This window comes from Solea senegalensis, linkage group LG9 (assembly GCF_019176455.1).
Source record: "Solea senegalensis isolate Sse05_10M linkage group LG9, IFAPA_SoseM_1, whole genome shotgun sequence".
Lineage (NCBI taxonomy): Eukaryota > Metazoa > Chordata > Actinopteri > Pleuronectiformes > Soleidae > Solea > Solea senegalensis.
In genome coordinates, this window is record NC_058029.1 from 21,031,919 (window position 1) to 21,053,636 (window position 21,718).

The 21,718-nt window shown below is 42.8% G+C and overlaps 1 protein-coding gene across 3 annotated transcripts in view; it reads right to left on the reverse strand.

Moving 5' to 3' along the window:
- The window catches only part of cicb (capicua transcriptional repressor b), a 36,882-nt gene that overhangs the window by 4,402 nt on the left and 10,762 nt on the right, over positions 1-21,718 (reverse strand). For all 3 annotated transcript variants that reach the window (XM_044034042.1, XM_044034040.1, XM_044034041.1), the window contains 15 exons: positions 10,238-10,387; positions 9,931-10,105; positions 9,335-9,446; positions 9,054-9,236; positions 8,487-8,619; positions 8,185-8,357; positions 7,683-7,821; positions 6,185-6,282; positions 5,078-6,086; positions 4,831-4,970; positions 4,530-4,690; positions 3,591-3,781; positions 1,512-1,970; positions 1,058-1,389; positions 69-226 (listed from right to left, as the gene is read on the reverse strand). In XM_044034042.1, coding sequence (XP_043889977.1) covers positions 69-226; positions 1,058-1,389; positions 1,512-1,970; positions 3,591-3,781; positions 4,530-4,690; positions 4,831-4,970; positions 5,078-6,086; positions 6,185-6,282; positions 7,683-7,821; positions 8,185-8,357; positions 8,487-8,619; positions 9,054-9,236; positions 9,335-9,446; positions 9,931-10,105; positions 10,238-10,387 — 3,613 coding nt within the window. The remainder of the gene's footprint in view (positions 1-68; positions 227-1,057; positions 1,390-1,511; positions 1,971-3,590; positions 3,782-4,529; positions 4,691-4,830; positions 4,971-5,077; positions 6,087-6,184; positions 6,283-7,682; positions 7,822-8,184; positions 8,358-8,486; positions 8,620-9,053; positions 9,237-9,334; positions 9,447-9,930; positions 10,106-10,237; positions 10,388-21,718) is intronic.

The window sequence follows — 21,718 nt, forward strand, 5'->3', positions numbered from 1 at the left end:
TATACACACTCTCCGCTAGTCATTCCTGCAACTTCATGGTTGAAGAATCACAAAAGGTGTTAACTCACTTGTCCACAGAGTCAAAGGTCTTCTTCAGAGGCGGTGGACGGGCTTTGACCTTTTTGGGAGTCGGAGCGTCTTTGTCAGTCTGTGGAGGTGGCAGCACAGGTTCTGTGGCTGACGGGGGAGGGTGAGGAGAGGAGGGGAGAGACTCCTTCCATCCAGTCTGCAGTGAAAGATACATTTAAAGAGTTTGTAACGCAAACGCAGACTTTCTCCTCTTTGTGTGCGTTAGAAAACATGAAAAAATTACAACCGTGACGTGAAGAACAATCTTCGGTTTAGGATATTTTTAGGCGTGTCTAAAAATATGGCTCAATGACGCACATCGTTAGCATAACTCCTCCTTAAAAGCTGTAAAAATATACAAACTCTCACTTTGCTTTATCAGCGGTTTACCTGTTCACTTGGGAGCAACTGCACTTGCTCCTACACTACTGTCTTTGGTTTGTTAGCTATGTGACATGTTTTTGTCCTAAAAGTGTCTTACCTCCATGCAAAAACATGCCTAAAGCTCTAAAATATCTAAAATACCTAAAGGTGTGAAAATGAAGAAGTGAAGTAGAGCAGACTCATGCTGTGAGACTGCAGATGCCACTGATGGACAAAGAGGGAGACAGAGAGCATGACTGTGTTTGTGTACTGGGTCTTTAAACTGTGACCAAAACAGTGAAAATGTTGCTTCTATACATATTTCAGAAAGTAGTTTGATACTGGAGAGTAGCAATGTTAACGTGTTGTACAAACACTGATAAACGGTGACATTCACATGCTTTGGTCCCCACTAAAGTGTCTGTGAGTGTGTACACCAGGCAGAGAGAACAGAAATCCTTCAGTGGACATGCCCACAGCATCAATTTTATAGGATTTTAATCCTAACTTTTGAACACTCCTTCAAATTTAGCAAAGAGGTTAGTGACACATATACCAAGTCACAGATGTGTATTGTCAAAAACAACCAGGTAGATGTTTCTGTGTGTGTGATTGTTCCTCTCACATCTTTGGCGGTTGTGCTTTCCCTGATCCGTGTGTCGGTGGGGTCCACGGCACTGGAGGCCTCCATGGCTCTGTCAGAGGACGGTGGCTCATCAGCGGCGTGTGTCGACGGAGACCCGGTCTGCCCCGCCGGCTCAGGATCAAAGGAGAAGTGACTGTTGGCTGCAGTTTCCTGCTCCCTCTCCCTCTCGCGCTCTCTCTCCCTGTCCTTCTCCCTCTCTCTCTCTTTCCCCCTCCCCCCTCCTTCATAGCTGCCTACAGGAATGTTTGCCACTGTCGCCTTCACTTTCTGCGGAGTCCTCACTGGAAGCTGGGTTAGTTTGGGGGAACTGCCTGAAAGACAGAAATAAAGACAAGAAATAAATAATAAACAAATTTGCCAAATATTACGGCCATGTAAATGGATTTTAACAAACAAAGTAAATACATATACATACATACACACACACACATACCTGTACCAGGCGTTTGGATTTGAATTGAAGGACTGCAGGGCCTTATGGACACAGCTGAGCCACTGGGAGGTGCCACTGAGCTGCTACTGCCAGAGGTTTGCATCTGCCTCTCAAGCTGTCTGTCCGCATGTGTCAGCAGCTCCGTCTGCCTGTCAGCCTGTCGCTCTGCAGCTCTGTCCAGAGGCAGGTGTCTGTCCGCCTGTCTGTCTGGATGTGTGTGTGTAATTGTGGCGGACGTCGCCGTGTGCTTGGGCAGGATGTGAGGGGACAAGCTGGAAGCGTTAGAGACGGAATAGACCACACTGGGGGGCACTGCTGTCATAGAGACCACCCCTGTTGCCATGGTGACGCTAGGTGAAGGGGGGTAGATGGCAGTGACTATCTGGCCCCCAGAACCTGAGACGGGGGCCGAGGTGGGGGGCTGCGGAGACTGAGCAGTGGCCAGGAGCGGCGGCTGACCTGGATGAAGCAAAGAGGGGCATAGAAGCAAAAGATTGTTGGTTTGTTTTTTTTTTCTTTAACATTAAGAGATAACATTTTCAAATGAATAAATAACCCAATTAATAATTAATAGGCATTCAAGGATTAACTAATTAATCACAACATTTGCGGTGGTTGACCTAAATAAAGAAGAGAGGGGCCAAGCAACAAAACATTCTTTTTTATTTCATTCTTTAACACACTTAAATATACATATTTCTTCTGGAACAATTTCTCCCAATGTTGGGCCACTATTAACACTCTACAGACGCACAGTTAATAACAACGCCCTCCCAACACGTCACGTCTCTCTCTCACACACGCGGCTACACCATGTGCGTTAAAGCCTACAGACGCATCCTTCAGATGTTAATGGTGGACTTTTACGATACAGCAGTGCACAAGTCTTTTGTGCCTTTTTTTAAGACTGCTGCCATCTGGTTTTCCCTGTGCATCATGAGCTGAACATTAACAAGCGCTCTCTGAAACGCTGCGTCCAATTAAAATAATAAACTGTCTCGCTCCCGCTCTTCTAGCGCGTGCCGGTGCTCTTTAATATTAAATCGCTCCTACACGTCTTCTCTGGAGGTTGTTCTCATGCTTCAGCTGAGGGACAATAAACAGAAAAGTGTCTCTCACACACGTTAGGCGCTGACGTGATGTGTCGTCTTTATTTACCAGCATTTGTATCACGGCCACACATCATGTGACACAGTGCGCTCCCGTGTCATTATCATGACTGGGGCTCATTCTTGACTAGGAACCTGTTGCCGAGTTTGCCGCATTCATTCAGTGTTCATTAAGGCTTTGCTTCTCAACTCTTTTTTAGCTCCCATCTGGAAAGCACCGCCACAAGAAGTAAACAAAAAGCAGATGCTTAATAGCATTTTCTTTCCAGCTATTCAGTAATTTCAATGAATCACAACTCTTTATGTGACACCACTACAAATGACTGATTTCAGTCTTTTGCCAAATGCAGGTTCAGGGTATTTCTTGTGACTTGAGGCTGAACAAGGCAAAAAGGTAATAAGCAAACTGCAAAGGCTACAATTGAATGATTCTGGATTTGATTGCTTAATGTTTTATGCCAATCGCCGACATGAAATACATACATGCTGAAAACAATTTATATCCCCGAGTTCTCATCCTTGCATTAGAGTATAGTATTACATATTTTGTGTCCATCAATCTATTCTATAGTAATAGCAAAGAAAATGTAATGTCATCTATTGATTACCGAGGATTTGGTCAAAACGGGGTTGAATCAGCTAAGTTTATAGCCACAGAGGACACAAAGAAACCTAAAACATGTTGTTGTTTTTTTCTTGTGGCTCAAGCGAGAGTTAATTTAAAGGTATAAAATAGTTTGCCCTGAAAGCTGCTTGTTTAAATTCTTATAATAATACAAACATATGCTCATAATACAAACATATGTTCTATGACATCAGTGAGACTAGATATGTAATTGCTGGGTTATCCACACACTGTTTTAGTATAAACATCATGTATGACCCTTATGATGTTGATAATCTTGATCTGTGTAAAAAGTACAACATTAGCATAGAAGAGAAAAGATGAAATCATCGTTCCATTGCTGACCTGCAATCAGTGGCTGCACCAGTGTCTGTCCAGGTGGTGCAATAGCTGTAAACCCAACTGTTGCTAGGGGTGAGGGAACATATGCAGATCCAGGCACAGGCAAAGCTTGCTGGGAGGGAGAGGAGCCTGTTGTCGTGGAGACCAGAGGCAGAGTGGATGGGACCCCTGGAGTGGACTGGACATACGTGATCCTGAACAGGAGCAGAGAAGATGGTTAAAGGGATGAAAGAAAAACGAAGAGAGGCCAAGAGAGGCAAAGGAAACAGACAATGACATTGTTTGTAATGAAAAATGTTGAGGTGCAGCAGTAGTGAGGATAGAGGATGTTAAAAAGTTCCATAACAAGCCAGACAAAAATGACAAGAAAAGAGACGTGATGAGTGAGAAAGAGGAAGATAAAAAGAGAAGTACTACAGAGGGGTCAGTGGGTGAGTGTTCTCCACAGCGGGCAGCGCTGGATGACTAGTGCTTTGTGTGTGTGTGTGTGTGTCTGTGTGTTATAGAAGCAGAGAGGTAGTGTGGGTGGCAGCAGGCAGAGGCAACTTGGGCCACTAGCAGCATGACTAACCCATCCAGAATAGAGCTGCACCAACTGCTCGAGTTTTTGTTTCTCATATTGTTAGCTCACTGTGCTTTGAGGAATTCAGATCACTGGACAATCCAACTTCCTGCTATTTAGTGTTATTTATGCCACCCTTAACTCAGACAAACACCAGAATACATTCACAATGGTAAGTGTTTTTAAAAAGAAGGAATTAACAAATTGGCCCAATTAAATTCTGCTTTTATTCTATTGTCTAATGGCTGTTTTATTGTCATCTACACACTGCTTTTTGCTGCTTTCTATTTGTATGCTTTGTTTTTAAATCCCTGGTACACAGAACTCACGTTGTCAACTGGAAAATGAAAAGCTCAAAAGCACGGTGTGTTCTTTCTGACCTGGTAGGGGGTGGTGGCAGTAGTACAGTCTGGGAAGGGGCTGATCCTGGAGCCACCACAGCAGCTGTGCCCACTGTCACAGGGAAGGGGTTGGCAGGATGCACTGCTCCACCCTGGGGGAGCTGGGACTGGACCACAGGCATGGGCGCTATCTGAATGATCTGGAGAGAAAAGGAAAGGAAAGGGAATGTAGAAGAAAGGACAATACCAAATTGACTTTGTTCTTACTTTGCAAACTAAATCCAATCTGTGCAGTTTTTCAAGTTGTCATGTTAGTGTTACCAGTAAGGTGCTCACTGACCTTGCTCCCAGTCTGAGCTCCATTCTGTACAGGAAGAGGTGGAGCCACAATGGGAAACTGCTGGGCAGGGGCTGGTGCAGTCCGTACTGTTGCCATGGGAACAAGCATTTTTCCCTGGAGCACCGGCGATTGTGTTTGCACTGTGGCACACGCAGAGAAAGAAGGTGAGCATTTTTTTATTAGGAGTCACCACACATCATTATCAGATGTGTGTGCGCAAAGCCTCTGCTGCTTTAAAAACTCTAACCTCTAGTTCCCGGGCTGACCACTCCCACTGCTGGGCTGGACGTATATCCTGTCAGTGAACTTGAAAGCTGCTGCTTTCCATTGGCCAAGGACATGTGTGTGGGTGGAGCCGTGGGCAGGTTGAAGATACTGGTTGGCTGGCTGAGCTGCTGAGGTGGACTCTTAGGGTGGCTGTTGGCAGGTAGGGTGGGCAGGATGTACTGAACTTGTGTGATAGCCTTACCCCCAGGGGGTGCCAGGGAGGACGTGGGAAGGAACTGGGGTTGAAGGAGGGGCAGAGGCAGGGGTCCGTTGGTTTGGCTATGTGGAGCAGCCGAGGAGGAGAACTGCTGTGAGTGCTGAGAGTGGGGCGAGGGGGTGAGGAGCTGTACAGCAGGTTGTGCAGAAAGAGCCCCTCCTAACACCAAATTAGTCACTACACCACCTGGGCCTACACCCCCACCTACAGGATTAGGTGATGAAGAGTAGCACCCACCCCCTGGTACTGCAGCCCCGACTCCTGGTGCTGGACCAAACAGAAATTGCGGCTGCTGCTGCGGAGTCAGGGACTTCCTCTCGGGCGGATGAGGGCTGGATGAAGTGCCTCCATCTCTGGGTTTGCTGGCAATGGGGAGTGGCGTGCTGATAACAGGACGCATTACATTGGTCACCACTGTAGACGCCACCCTCACGCTGCCAACACCCAGCAGTGGGTTGCCAATCAGTGAACTGAGGGAGGAGGGTGGAGGTCCTCCAGCTGGAGTAGTTGAAATGACTGATTGGCCAGAAGAGAGGGAGAAAGAAGAGGCTTGTATCCCTCCTCCTCCACCTCCGTCTCCCCCAAACGTATCCTTACTCTCTCCGTCTCCTCTTTCCCTCCTCCTGTGATCTGAAAACCCACCTCCTCCGGATCTACCCTCATCATAACGCCTACTGGTGGGGTAAGAGGACAGTGAGACACTCCTGCCGTGAGGAGTATGATGTGAGGAAGATGATGATGCAGTAGAGCAGATGACTGGGGCAAAAATTCTCTGATAAAGATAGAGAGAAAAAGATTTTGTAATACAAACATGGATAAAGATACCATAAGAAGAAACTACATATAAAAAAAAAAGCCATTAAATGTTACCTTTCGATCGTTTTCGTCTCCAGAGCCATTTTCGCTGTCGCTGTCAGTCACCCGCTCCTTACACTTGAGGTCTATGGAATTGCTAGGATAGGGGTCCTCTGTGAAGAATAAAAAGATATACTAATGCGTTTTCTTGCAACATCAACAGAATGAGAACAAGAGAAAAAGTCTGATACTCAACATGTCTAAAAAGTGATGATGAGCAATAGAAAAGAAGTATTTTAAATGAATAAACTATTTGCTCGACACTTTCCAGGTGTGCATCTGTAGATTTTTGTTGTGTCACAGATACCATTAGATTTTGTCCAGTGTGTCATCATCTCCATGTAATAATGTAATCTTCAACTGTCGGACCAAAGTATAATCTCCCTGCTCTATGAAGGTTCTCAGTCATCCAGATCATCTTCAGTGGTTCACAGTAGGCAACTGGATTTAAATGTGAAGACGTTTCACCCCTCATCCAAGAGGCTTCTTCAGTTCTAATCTCCCTTTTGCCTGAGGCACTGATTACCTCCATTTCTTGCCCTTCCAGTGTCCATAAAGGTTAATTCCAAAAGTGTGTCTCCCGAATCATATCAAATTCATTAGATGTTGGGTTTTTAATAAAAACTTTAAAAACAACAAATGATACGCAGAACGACTTATCGTAAAACATTTATTGCGCAACACGTATAGCCTGTCTCTTCAGTCTGCATTTTGTGTCTTTTGTGTCTTACATATTTTACAGAAAAATAATGTATAAACTAAATATTAAATACATAAAACAGGTGATCAAAGACAGATCATTTTGACAAATGTTTGATAAATAAAAAAGACATAAAAAGAGAGGGCGATAGCAAAAATCTGTCCAATTAATAAGACTACCCTTTAAACTTCATCAAAACAATACATTACCAAAACAAAGACAAAGTAGCAGAAATATAAATACAAATAGACAAACAAGCAAGCCGACAAAAGAACATACCAATAACGATAATACAATGCAACTCAAAAAGCTAGCGTCCTTATAGTGAAGCATAAAAGGAAATAGTTTAGCAGCTCTTCAAGTTGTGTCAAGTCACAATTAAAAGAGCAAAATAACAAAGTTGGGCTTTACTCTGACTTAGAGATGTTCAGGTATCATTCCACCATAATTGGTAACTACCAAATAACTAGCTGAAATTAGCTATTTTCTTTTATTATGTATTTGTAGCAGTTTATTACCAAGTGAAATAAAATAAGCTAGTTACCAACAAAAATGGATTTCATTTTATTGCAACCAAGATTGGATATTATCAGTCAGAAATTCCTAATCTCTCTTGGAGAATGTCAAATTGGTCACAGAATAATAATAATTGTAATTGTAATAACGTATACTTGTATAATAATAATAATAATAATGATAATACTAATAAAAAGTGACAACGTGACACAGTTCTGACATACTAACATATTTGACTTATGATACTTTATTATCTCTAATGGAACGTCTATGAGTGGAATAGGTGGGATTTCTCACCAATGACATCATCATCACCCTCCTCTTCACAGATGACCATGCGCTCCTCATCACTGGTCATGTCCTCACTGACCCCCCGCTGAGACTGTGACAGAGGTTGGGCAGGACTTGAAAACTGGCTGCCACCATCCCCACACATCTGAAATCATCACGTAAAAGAAACAGCATATATTCTTTTAAATCAGTATGGGTTTTATTTGTCTTGTTAATGACCAAAATTGTCGGTGTTTGTATATTTTTTAGTTACATTTCAGAAAAGTTGCCACAGACAAATTGCACAGCAATTTACCGTCACAGCTGCCACACTGTTCAGATAAAGCATTTTCCTGTCTATCCTCAGTGTTTGTTAAAAGCAAATCTCTTTTCTGTTTTTATGAAAACAGAACCGAAATGCTGTTAATCTTAAGCAGTGATGATTGCCACTATTTTGTAGTTTCCAATGTGCCAGGTTGCATGTTACAAAATCAACTGTCTAGGTCCACACGCTGTCCTGATGTCTTACCTGAGCCAGTTCTGCCAGAGCCTGTGTATTTCCCCTGTCACTCCGCTCCAGGCTGTGCATGGCACTTTGAGAAAATGCTCGGGGGCGGGTCAGCTGACTCACAAGACCCTCTCCTGTACTCCTCTCAGAAACCAGACCTGGACCAACCCCCTTTAGCTCCACAGAGTGGGGCTCTGAGGAAAAAGAAGACTGGTCAAGGACTACAGATAATATAAAACACTGTAAATGACTAGTACTACTGAAATACAGATACACTATATTATGTGCTTTGTTGTACATCGCGAGAGGTGAGTGAAACAAACCTGTGGATTCAGACATGCTCCTCTCTCTGATGTCTTTGCCCCCTGGGACTCCCCGACCTTCAGAGCTGGACTTCTTCCTGTCTTTGTTGCACCACTTCCAGTCTGGATGTGCTTTGAAGTGAGCCTCTTTTACCTGTGAAAAGGATAGAACACAAGAGGGAATGACTTCATGTGACAAAAAAAAGGTGGTGCATGCATTATACATTAGCAATAAAAGCATAGTATGTATTAGAGGTGTGAATCCAATTCAATTGTTTTTGATTCAGAATTGATTGTAGATATGTAGCTACTAATGTGAGGGTCTACTCTGCTGTTGTTTACTAAGAAAGGTTTATCATCATCATCATTAAAAAGGCAAAAACAAGCAAATCGAAGGAAAAAAAAGTACATTTATTTAGGATGAACTTGCACATGCAAGTATCCTAGGTATAACCTAAAAAAGTGAAGTGAGCGCATGACATAACTTGGCTTAATTGCAATCATAAAACTGAAGCCAATACATCACATCTCGACACCTTTGCCATGTTGATACTACTTTATTTTTTGTTGAAAATTGCATCTGTGTACCTGGAAGGCCAAATCATGGTACTTCTGTTTCTCCTTTGGTCCCAAAGCATACCACCACTCCCCAAGAATCTTGCTGACTGTCCTGTTGTCCTGGTTTGGGTGCCGCTGGTGCACCAGTGCTCGATGGCGCTTACTAAAAATCATAAACGCATTCATTGGTCGCCGGATGTGGTCCTTCTCCCTCTGAACATGAGAAATAAAGACAGGCAGATATTACACTTTATGCTTTACTAAAAAGATGAGTGGGCACTTTGAGGTGGTAGTTAGAGTGATAAGGGCACCTTTCCAGGACTGTTCTTATCACCATCTTTGGGTAGTGCACTGAGGGACTGAGTGCGCCTCTTAACTGGTGATGTCGTGAGGGGCTGCTCTGGTAAAACTCCTGGAAGGAAGCTGAAAGAAACAAAAAACAAACCTCAGTTTGTAATCCCCAGTAGATATCTTCCTGAAGAATATAAACACCAAAAACTGAGAAATGATCTGCTTCAAATCAAGTATTATCTACTGTACAGGCGCAGGTCTGTTAGATGTAGACACAGAGCAAATATAGTTTATCTCTCATGAGGTGCATCTGCAGATTCAGCAGATAGCTCATCCATTTCTATGGCTGACAGCCTAGCCACTTACTTTCATACAGTAATGAAGCGTAGAGACTGGAACGCTTTTGTTCTCATCTGCTTTGTTGTGGGATTGAGCTCTCCTGCCCAAATTAGTGCAAGGATACAGAAAATATCACACTCCCTTGATAAATGTGTGGGTAATAGATATAAAATTATTTTAAGAGTTGACTACAAACACCATGAGCAAATATGTAGCTTCATGCACGTTTACAGCTCTTCATGATAAAAAAACAAACAAATAAATAAACTGCACTAACGGATCATCCACATCACTCTCGGTCTCGCTGTCCGGCCTCTCCCTCTCTGCATCTCCTTTCTCCTTCTCTGGAGGCGGCTCATCAGAGGAGGGGGGAGGCCGGGATGGAGGACCTCTTTCAACAGTGGGAGGTGCTTCTGCAGCTTCCAGTGACAGCGCTGCCACCCCCTGACACTCTGAGAAAAAACAACAACAAGGAAATGCACAACTGTTCAACAATAAAGAAAAGAAAAAACTGAATAATAACAAAAAAATAACAAATTACAAAACATCATTAGAATGCTTAACTCAGCACAAATGTTCAGTACCTGTCTTGAGACTGGCTGCTTGGGGGTGGTTGACTGGATGCTGGCCCTCTCCTGGCTGAGAAGAAGCATCCGATTGGGTTGGTGCCAGGAACGGGACTAATGAATGCCAGGGGAAGACGGGAACTGACCGGGGCTCAACATTGGTCCACACTGCAGGGGAAAGACTTTATTACTTCATATTAATAACAAACACCATATCAGGTCTGCTGGGATATCATGGGATTTTTTAAAAAAAAACAACAAAAAAACAGGTCCCCCAGTGCATCACTTCCACCATCATAAATGTGTAGTCCAATCACCTGCATATGATATTAAAATGTATATTTAAAAGGTGATGATTCATTTTTCAATTTTTGACATATAACAAAAATCCAGGCATTGGCTAAAATCCAGGACTGTACTCATGGTAGTATACATACATTTTATTTTAGCCAGTTTAACAGGGGCTGGTTAATACTGGCGATATTAGTTGAATGCAACACAATACCTGGCAGAATAGAACAATCTTAGTATTTTCAGAACTCCCAAGAATATCAATACTGCAACAGCATAACACCTACAATGACTTCAACAACAACAGATGTACCCCAGGACTTTGTGTTCTCAGTAGCAGACAGGGAGGAGAACACATGAGAGTACACTCTGAACCTTTATAAATGAAGAAGGGACTGTTGTGAGTAATATTATCTTTATTTCCATAATTGAAAATCATCTCTGTCCCATTTACATCTTTGAAAACATGAAGTAAGCATGTCATGTCAACACTTAAGGATAACACAACACAGAAACTAAACAGTAATGTGAACGAAAGGAATGATTTATTGGTAAAAAAAAAAAAAGTGATTAGATAAGGAACTAACCAAACATGCTCAATCCTTGGCGCAGGTACTGGGGATTCTCTGACGAGAACATGGTGAATAAAAATCCTTGATGCTTCTACAAAAAAACTTAAGATGTGTCCTTTAAAAAGCTCTTTTCGACAAAACACAGGGATCCAGGTAAGGCAACATTTCTAACCCAAAACCTCGCGCTGATACTGTAATGGTGTCTGTATCCGTGTCATCCCTACAGGTTGCAGTCATCATTCACAATAATTACTGCATCACCGTCGTGCATCGTGAGGGGTTTCAAATACTCCATGGAGAGGCCTTTATCCTGTCTTTATCCCAATGCGAATTCAAATGTCACGTAGAGTCCACCTGTCCCGTCCGTATCACAGAATGCCGCAATCTTACAACGCACGCGGACCAATGAAACACCAGTGGACAAAATGTACTATAATCGATTGGAATTACGTACAAAACTTATGTGCATTGTATGATAATGAAACAGTGTACAGACGAGCCACTGAAAATATGACCGTGATCGAAGGCAAGCTTCCTCCTCCCTTTGGTCTAATTACCCCCGATGCCCTCTCCCTCTGTTTGTTTACATTACTACAGCAGCTTGGCCATGCAAGGGTTAACTAGGCCTTTAACCCATCCGCGGCCTGGATTAACACAAGCGCCCGGTAACTACGCAGTCTAACTGGGCCATGTCAAACCCCGGTGTACGGTTAAAACGGAGCTGCAGTCGGGCCGGTGGACCGGACAGGTGCGATGAAGCATCCGAGTGAAAGAGCGAGTTGAAGGGCAGCGGGGAGAGGGCACCGCATCGATCACTGCAACAAGCAGATTGGGGCGATCGAGGCAAAAGTGATTAATCAAACTTGGAGGAGTGCAGTCACAATCTGCGGCGTGTCCCGCTCTCTTTAAACCAGACCACATTAACGCTGGCCGATTCAGATATTAAAGCACACACGGACTCTGGTTTAGCCGTCTCTCGACTCGAGTGCACCGCTCCAAATTGGACCAACCTCTCGGGAACGCCCCTGGTCGTGCACCAGCCGCACAGACAGAAGCAAAAGAAACGCAATTGTTCTCATGTCTCAACTACAAAGGCGTATTCACACACACACACACACACACACACACACTGGCTGCTCAAATAATCCAGCGAGGACTGCTTGACAAGAAGCGCTTTACACCAAACACAAACTTGTTTTTCTCATGACTAAATACCAGTATTGTAACATGCACCTGTCAGGACACACACTCACCTACAGGAGGATAACGACTGACCCGGGTTTATGTTTGTTTACTACGCATAAGCAGATGTTATTGACTGTAAATCTGGTGCATTCATCCATCACCCAGAGTTTACAGCCCCGCCACACATCAGCTCGGTTATGGAAAGAGAACAAACACACGGTCTCGCTGCTTCTGCTAGCTTTAGCCCTTAGCTCATCCCTGTAATAATAAAAACCAGCCAACTGTTCTCCTACCTGGCCGCTGTGAACCAGCACAGACCTAACGTTAGCTAGCCACGGACGATGACACTACAACACGGTGGTGAACGCGCGGACGGTGAGCACTGCTGGATCCAGTCAGCGACGAGAAAATGGGGACGAACTGCAGTTACATTTCTCTTTCTCCTCCTCCTCGGTAACGAAGCTCTGAAGGAAGCAGACGAGGGGCTGGATAAAGATGATACCCGAATACAGGAATCGAAGCCGACGAGGGGGGGGGAGGAGGAGGAAGGGACTACATGAAGAAGTAGAAGCGGTACAGTAGGTTAGGTTCAAGCCGTTGGCGAGCTCCGTCCGTCTGCAGCAGGTTAGCCAGCTACTTCGTGTGGACTACGTCGGCGCGCACACCGTCCGGTTGGCGTCTAATACCCGCAGTTACGAGTGTTGTTTGGGGCTAGAAAAGTCCTCCTACCGCATCTCCACAACTCCCAGTCCGAGTTTACGCCTTTAATTTTGTCTCGCTGACTCTCTCGCAGAGCCTTGGCCCTCTCTTTCTCTTTCCCTCCCTCTTCCTCTTGTTGTAAACTGGGCTGCTGCTGCTGCTGCTGCTGGTGGTGGTGGTGGTGCTGCCCCCCACCCCCATTCCCCCGTACTCACCGCCCTCCCCCCTCTCGTCCTGTCAACCTCGCCCAGCCTTATCCCGCCCCTTTTTTGCGAATCCCACTCGCCTATTGGCCAATGCCACCACACGTCATGTGCCCGCCGCGAGCCCTCATTGGTCAGCGTGTGCACTGGAATGCCAGTCATATGCAAATTTCACCTGGTCTCAGCAGCGGCTCCTGCTGTCAACACAACTGCTGAACTTATCTCAAACAAACAACTGGGAACGAAAACAGACGCGTACATTTACTTCGCGTGCGTGAAAACGCGAGTTGTCGATCAAGCGTTGCCTCAGAAGTGTGTATTTGTGTGTTTCTTCCAACTAGCCCACCCAACTTTATGTCATTGGTGCAGGATTCGTAGTAAATAGTGAGTGACGCGTGAATGCACGAATACAAAGGCGGCACTCAGATATAGGCCAACCAATGGCTTAACAGAAGTGAGGTAAAAGAGCCCTCCCTCTTACAAATGCTCGGCTCAACCTCTAGTACCCGCCAACACCATCTGATGCAGAGAGGCGCTGGTGAGTTGTTATCTGCTGTTTACTTGCCACGCTGCTTTTGGTCTTTGCAAGCTGCACTGAGGATGGCTGTTGACGAGGGCCCTGAGGTTAAGATGACAAAGCACATCCACACCCATGAAACCAGCGAGTACTGCAGAGTCATTGTGCCTGCTCTGTGAGTGGTTACACGCAAATATAAACACCGACTGTGCTCTACATCACCTATAATCATATCTGAAAGGGATTATAAACCCTTTCTCTGACCATGGTTTACCACTGCTTTCACTAGGAGTCTTAACATTAAGAAGGCAGGTGATTTCATTTTCCACCACAAAAAGTCCTTTTGAATCCCCAAATTCACTTTCCATCTTTCCATCATACAAATGTGATGCCTCCAAAAGAGTTCAATGTTGTAATGCAACACTGGCATGTGGAGGAGGCAGAGACAGAGACTGCAAAGAAAAGGGGAACTCGACACAGAGAGTCAGGGGTAGTTAGAAAGAGAGAAAATGGGTGGAACAGACACAGAGTGAAGAACCAAAGGGTAAAAATAGACCAAGAGAGTCATTTTCACCAAGAGAGGCAGGCAAGTAGGGAGGGAGGGATGGAGGTGGATGGGTGGGTGGGTGGGTGGAGAGAAAACAACTTGTAAAAACAGAACTTCTCTTAAAGGGAGGAAGGGTGTGGGGGCCACAAATGGGGCAGAGAGAGAGGGAGACAAAGGGAAATATTAAAAGATACATACGTTGTTAAAAAAAAACAACCAACACAAAAAAAGGAAGAGGGTTTAACCATAAGATGTGGTTTCACCTCGTACTGCACGAGTCACGCAGTCAACACCAGCCTTTAGCTCACGGGACAAAAACAACGCAGGGCCTGATTTAATTACTACTACAAGCCAGTAGTAAAAACATTTAACCCACTCAGTCCTGGGTTACAAATCCTGACAAAACACTGCAATCGAACCAAAGTTAGATCAGTATAATTACACAAGAATGCAACTGGGTTGAAAACAATGACATCTCACATACAATGGGCGCTTCTTTGCAATGTGCCCACACTGCACCTAAGCACACCACTTTAACTCTGTGATCTGCTGATCATTCAGTCAAGTCATTTTGCGTCATGTGAAAACTTTCTGTTCCTCTTTTTAAAACTCGTTGGTGTCAAGGTTAAATGTGTAAGTATTATAAGAAGTGCCAGGAGCGGGTAGAGAGAGAGAGATTTTTAGGCTTGTCAACGGCACTGAACTCTCAAACAAGTCAACCCAGCAAACACAGGGTGCTCAGAGGGGGGAGTCAGACAGCTTGGATGAAAGGAAAGGCAGTTGAAAGAGGGCAGGGGTGGAGATGAAGCCTTTACACTGTGGCTGCTCAGTGGTTACAACCCTGGATAAACATTACAATCCATTAGTAATGAACTAGTTCTAACCAATTATTTAGAGCAGAGTAGTGAACTCTCACTTTAGCCTCGTTTAAACACACCTACTTCTCGAATGACTCACGTCAGAAAACTGCAAACATATTTTTTTCTAAATGTATTATGTCATTTCAGACACACTCAGCTATTTTAGGTATGAAAAAAAATACAGTTAGGATAAGAACAGCTGTCAACTTCATGCATGTAGGAGGTGAAGTAGACACAAAGTGATGGTGAGAAACCACAGACATTTAGCATTTAGTCACATACAATAGAGATAAGTGTTTAGGACTGGCAAGCGTAAGAGAGAGGGTGTGAAAAAAACAACAGAAAAAGAGAAATTCCCCTCAGCTAAGCTCCACTATCTCTCCCTGCTGCCTTGCTGGCAGTGCAAAATCTGTGTAGGTGTTCAGCAGTTTTCTCTTATAGACATGCTTTTTTTTTTTTTTTTTACTGTGCATATGTATGCACATCTCTACCCCCCAATTAAAGCTGTCAAATGCCACATGACCTCACTCCAGAAACATTTTCCCTCCTCCTCCACCTCCTTCACCTATGTTGGCACTGTGCAGGCTGAGCACTGCCTTTGCTCACTCTCTCGTCCCATCATTCCTCTCACCCCTTAATTCATCTTCCACCCCTGCGCTCTGCATCCCTCCCTCCCACAACCCACCATTTGCTCCGTCCAATTATAACTCGATCCACCTGCAGTTACCATGGCAACAGCTATGTTGGGCATAGGTCCCCCATGTCGCCCATGGTCGCTATTCTGGCACTGACCATCACCGTCTAAGACATCGAAATGAGCTAAAGCGCTCACTTCTGCATGACCCGTTAATGCCCAGAATAAGCACTTTCTGTCAAAGAAGTTTCACTTTCAAAATTCAGTCAAAACTCCATATTTCATTTAATGCTGCAGAAGGGTAACTTCATAACTAAGTACTGAAAGGAATGATACAGCAATATTTGGGAATCTGATGCATCCGTCAAATTAAAACATTAAAAGCATACATCCCATTCTGTGTCTGCAGGATCATCAACTCTCGCTCCGATGGTGAATAATTACCACTGAGTGGAACACATCAAACACAAACTTGAGATAAGCCGTAGGAGATCCAAATCCCTCCCCACCCACAGTGTGAGGGAACTTGTAATGTGCGAGTTTGGCCATTTGGGGGCACTACTAGTCTGCAGATAAATGGCCAACAGACAGGCAGCCAGTAAACCAGTGCAGAGACTGAGAGATGACAGGAAAGTGGAGGATGAAGCAAAGACATTCCATGGCAAAATACACACGCAGCTATTCCAAAGTTTGGGATGTGAGAAACACATGAACACCGTGACCTTGCAAGAATGATGAATGCGAGACTAACGGAGACTCTAGGAAGCTGATTCTCATTCTAACTTCACATGCATCTAGTCAAAAGTCTTGGAGCCACCTAAGGACTAAGGATTCCCACTGCACCAGTGCATTTAGAGAATCTCCCTAAAGTATCCATTGGCCAATAGGAAACAGGATCATTGTTGCACATGACTTGTGTGGTAAGTCTTGAGGGCTTCACGTGTTCTGTGGTGCCACTCTGGATGGCTGTGTGATCCAGATGTGGTTGTTGCCATGGCTGAGGAGGATGCAGTGCTTTAAGCGTTACGTAAAGCAGGGGCGGGAGGGAGTGGGGATGTTATTCCCGGGTATCCGTATCCGGGTAGACCAGGATGAAGAGAAGAGGGGAAGCAAAGCCACTGCAATGCGATGGAGCGAAGTGTTAAAACATATCTGTCGAAATGTTTCAGAAAGAAAATTCACAAACGTAGATAAAGGGAGACGGGAAAGCAAAGAAAAAGATGCAAAATAACAGCACAGGACAATGTATGAACATGGACTTCAGCGTGATGTGTTTACTCCGTGTTGTACAAACTGTCTGTGCATGTGTGTGTGTGTGTGTGTGTGTATGAGCGACACAGAGAAAAAGAATCTGTGCTGCAACTTTGTGTATTGACTGTAATAGCACTGTATCTATGAATGTTGACTGAAGGTGACAAACAGAACATACAGAAGAAGATGTTCATCATGCAAATATCATTCTGCTCACAGACGTAATCGTGCAGCACAGCAAGTGAGATGCTGAGCACATTCCTTACGTACTCCTACAGAGAGCTTGTGTTTCGACTCAGAGCTGGATTTGAAGTCGACAGCAATCGTTCAAGACCCGACAAAGTCATCCAGACCCTCTTCTTTTTTTTCTTTTTTTTTAAAAAAGGACAGAATACACACTTTCTTCTTTGACTTTAGTGTGAGAGTGACGAATATGACGTTCACTCTCGACAAATTAAAAAAAAAGGTATGGAGCAAATTAGGAAAGCAGGAAAATGTGTTTTAAATAAATGCTTATAATAGAGATCGATTTTTGAGACTGTTTTAATGTGGCATTAAAACAGTACAAGTGTGGAAATGGCCTCAAATATGTGTGTAATTGATATTTGACCTGGGTCGTTTTAGTCACTGTTAGAATAATTCACAGGAAACCCTCTGATTATCCAGCATTCTTTCTGTTTTCAAGTGAACGCTGAGGAGTAAGGAGCTGTAAACACACATGAGTGTGCACAAGTTCTTCCTCTGACAGTGGAAAGTCAGGTCATGCAAGTACACGTGCCACACACACATACACACACACACACACACACACACACACACACACACACACACACACACACACACACACACACACACACACACACACACACACGGCACTCTTTCTATTTGTGAATGTTCTGCATTATATACAGGCTACATTATTATGATGTTTGCTTTGTTGCCATGGCAACAGACGTTTGGCACTCACACATCATATCCGGTAGTGAGTGATTGACACTTGGTTACGCCGTGTCTCTCTCTCTCTCTCACACACACACACACAAACACGTGACAATGAAAAGTGGTCTCATCCTTCACGTTGTCGCTGCTTGTACCTTCAACAGTTTTCTTAAACAGATTCTTCTTAAGGGAAGCTTAAGAAGACATTTGGTTTACTTTCTCATTAGCACGTCTCAGGTGGGAAAACACACTCACTCTCACACACACACGAGCAGTACATACACAGCTTTGTCTGTAAAGCGTGTAACTTTGAACCGTGCTGCGCTTAACTGAGCCGAGGGACAGCTGCCTTATTTCTGAGAGCATTAATGAAAGTAGAGCATATTAATGTGTATGTGGTGGATGATACTAAACGTAACAGATGAGAGAAGAAGAACTCATCAACTACATGTTTTTTTATATGAAATTTAATTTAACCTCTTCCACACACTACAGTCTCCTTCCCTCTTTACTTATTGAATGTGCACTTTATTATATGATTTATAAGGTCTCAGAACTCGACTTCTTTGCTGAAATAACCCATAGTATAATAACCCAAAGTCCTTTCAGATATTTCACAGTAATTTCATTAATTTATCATGAAAAGAAAGTTCAAACCTGACCACAGGAACACTTTATTTATTCATATTTAGTTTGTAGTTTCAAAAAAAAAATAATTTAAAAGCTTGAATAGGCAATTCTTGAATCTGTGTAATTTGCCGTCACTGATGAGTTGATAACCTACGTAGGAGACTTTCAGTCTTGGGTTGAGGGAGGATGTTTTAGTCTTTCCACCCACATCTAAAAATAAAATCTGACCAACATCAAATGTGAGTACTTTCTGCCGTAAACGTGAGCAAATAATGATACTGGATGTGCACTTTAAATTATAGTTATTACAATTTATTACAGATACACATATTTATCTTACAACTATGCTGTATATGCCGATAGACATTATCTCAACATTATTATAGAAGGCTTAAATTTGGCATGACTTTTTTTTTTTTTTAAATATATTTTGGAATAAACTCTATGGAAAATAATTTAACTTTGTTTTCTCACACGCTGATAAGAAATCACTATCACCTACACAAACAAATCAAAGGTGTGACACACACACACGCACGGCGTTTCCTACATTTCTTTGTAATTCACACTCTCCTACGTCCATATGCATCAGGCTCACACACACACACACACACACACACACACACACTCTTTCTACCCCTACAGAAAACACCCACTTGTGCTGCTCCTCACTCACAGATTGTCAGAGGAAATGCACACAGACAAGTGTGCATGCTCTCAAACAAAAACACAAGCTTTTAATTCACCCATTCATCCTGTGTCATTTCAACAGCAAAAAAGGCAACCGGGGGTGGGGGGGGTGATGAGTGTACACTTAAATTGACAGCACTCCTTTTCCTGTCCACTTCTCAGTCACCCTCATCAAAGTCTATACAAGAATATTTAATATATATATATATATATATATATATATATATATATATATATATATATATATATATATATATGTACACATATATAAAAGCACAAACTGTTCACACAGATGGCCTTATATTCCCAGCTGATTATAGATAATGTTTTCTTATACACACAAACTACAGTACAAATGTAGTATTCACACACACAAGCTTGAAAAATAAATACTTCACACACCCACACAATACGGTGACACAACATATATATATCACACACACACACACACACATTTGTAAGAGTACTGGCCAAAACCACAACCCACAGGTTGCCTGAATCTATTCACCACGTATTAACAAACCCATAACACCTTAACATACACAAAAAATAGTTTAATAGTTAGCAGCACACACACACACAGGCTCTGGTACAGCATTCTGAGTAACAACAATTCTAACACAAACACCAGGTCACAACCACGAAAAAAAACCTTTAAAGAGGAACTGCCAAAATAATAACCTCACTATGTACAGTATATATATATATATATATATTTATATACTGTATGTATATGTGTATATATATATATATGTACATCTCTTTCTCTATATAGAGAGAGAGCTATATACACACACACACACACACAAACTATAAGCATGTTGCTAAGCATTTTTTTGGTCCCGTCTGTGGCATTCCTCATTCTTTCTCTGATCCTATTCCCATTTGTTTCTATCTCTCAAAATCGTCAATAACTGGCCTACATATTGTAAATCAAGGCCATACTTTTTTTCTTTTGTCTTCAAATGTTTATTTCCTGCGCAACACTACAGCATGTAAGGACTTTGACATAATGCTGATCCTAAACAGTACTTATTCCTCTTCTTGTCAACATTATTTTCCCTTTGAACTTCCTATTCCTTTCTCTTTATAAATCCACGTTTTCTGTCCACGTAGTGACCGCTACTACTCAGCCACCAAGTTTCTGCCTACAATGGCATGGAATATAAGAGGAACTCTCCAATATCGACAGAGTTAATCCTGCATAACGTGCAGTCTAATCCCTGTAGAAAACACAAAAACACCAAAGCATTCATACATACATTTTCTCTCTCTCTCTCTCTCTTTCACACGTACACTCTAGGACACAATATGCATGAAGACACTAAAATATTTCTGCATTCATCTCATGTATCTTTTTTCCCTTTGCATGTGAAATCCAAACTATCAACAAAAGAATAATTGCTTTGGTGATTTTCTCTTTCTGATAATAGAGTTTGGCTCTTGAATATTGTATGATTCATGGACATAGAATTTTTCCTCTTCCAAAAAATAAAATCAGATAAACCAAAGTGTCTTTGCTCTGAGTCACCGACATGAACGACAGGGGCTTTTCCCACCTTAATGTGTGCTGACTAGTGAATCTGGAGATTGTTTTGTCACCAGCAGTGATTCCAAACCGACCTGACGCGGTCAATCACAGAAGCTTGTTCCAGGACTAACACGGGTCACATGTCTGGCTTTAGTATTTCGTTTGCAAGGAGGAAATGAGGATGGTGGACACACGATTAGAGGAGACCATATGGGACAACAGCATGAAGGCTAACAGGCGCTTCATTCACTGGGCATCAACACACACAGGCTGTGGCACATCCATGTGAATCTAACCCTCCATTACACTGTGGGTGTTATCTGTTCAAGTTGTTTTAGGAAATTTAATAAAGAAGAACTTATAAGTGGTTATTTAACTTAATGAGATTTATTGAATAAAATACAGAACATTTTAATAGTGGTTAATTTTCACTTAATTAGAAAGGAAACTAAACAAGTCTCTAAGCAAGTATTTGGTAACTTAACAGGAAATGTTCAACACATCCTGATATGCATGTGTGTGTGTGTGTAATATAAAAGGATTTTAAGTTTTTTAATACATTTCCATTCTTTTAATTTTAAATAGATTGTAGTAGCTTCATCTAAATTAGCTTAAATGAATAGAATTTTCTCTGCTTCCTTTCTCTCTCTCTCTCTCCCCTATAATGCTGTTCAAGATGAAGCTGCACCATCACTGCATATTTCTCTGCAGATGCTACGTGTGTGACGACATGTATCATCATGCTGCAAAAATGTTGTTTGACCTATGACTTTAAGGTTGACACGTTTATTCTGACTGTAACAACAGCTAACAATATGTATTAATTACACAGAGAAAGAACAAGAAAGAGAGAAAGTTAGCACCTATTAATGTTACCACTAGTAAGATGATATTAAAAATGATAGAGATTTTTCATGACTATTAACTAGAGAGCTGAACTTTTGGTGACA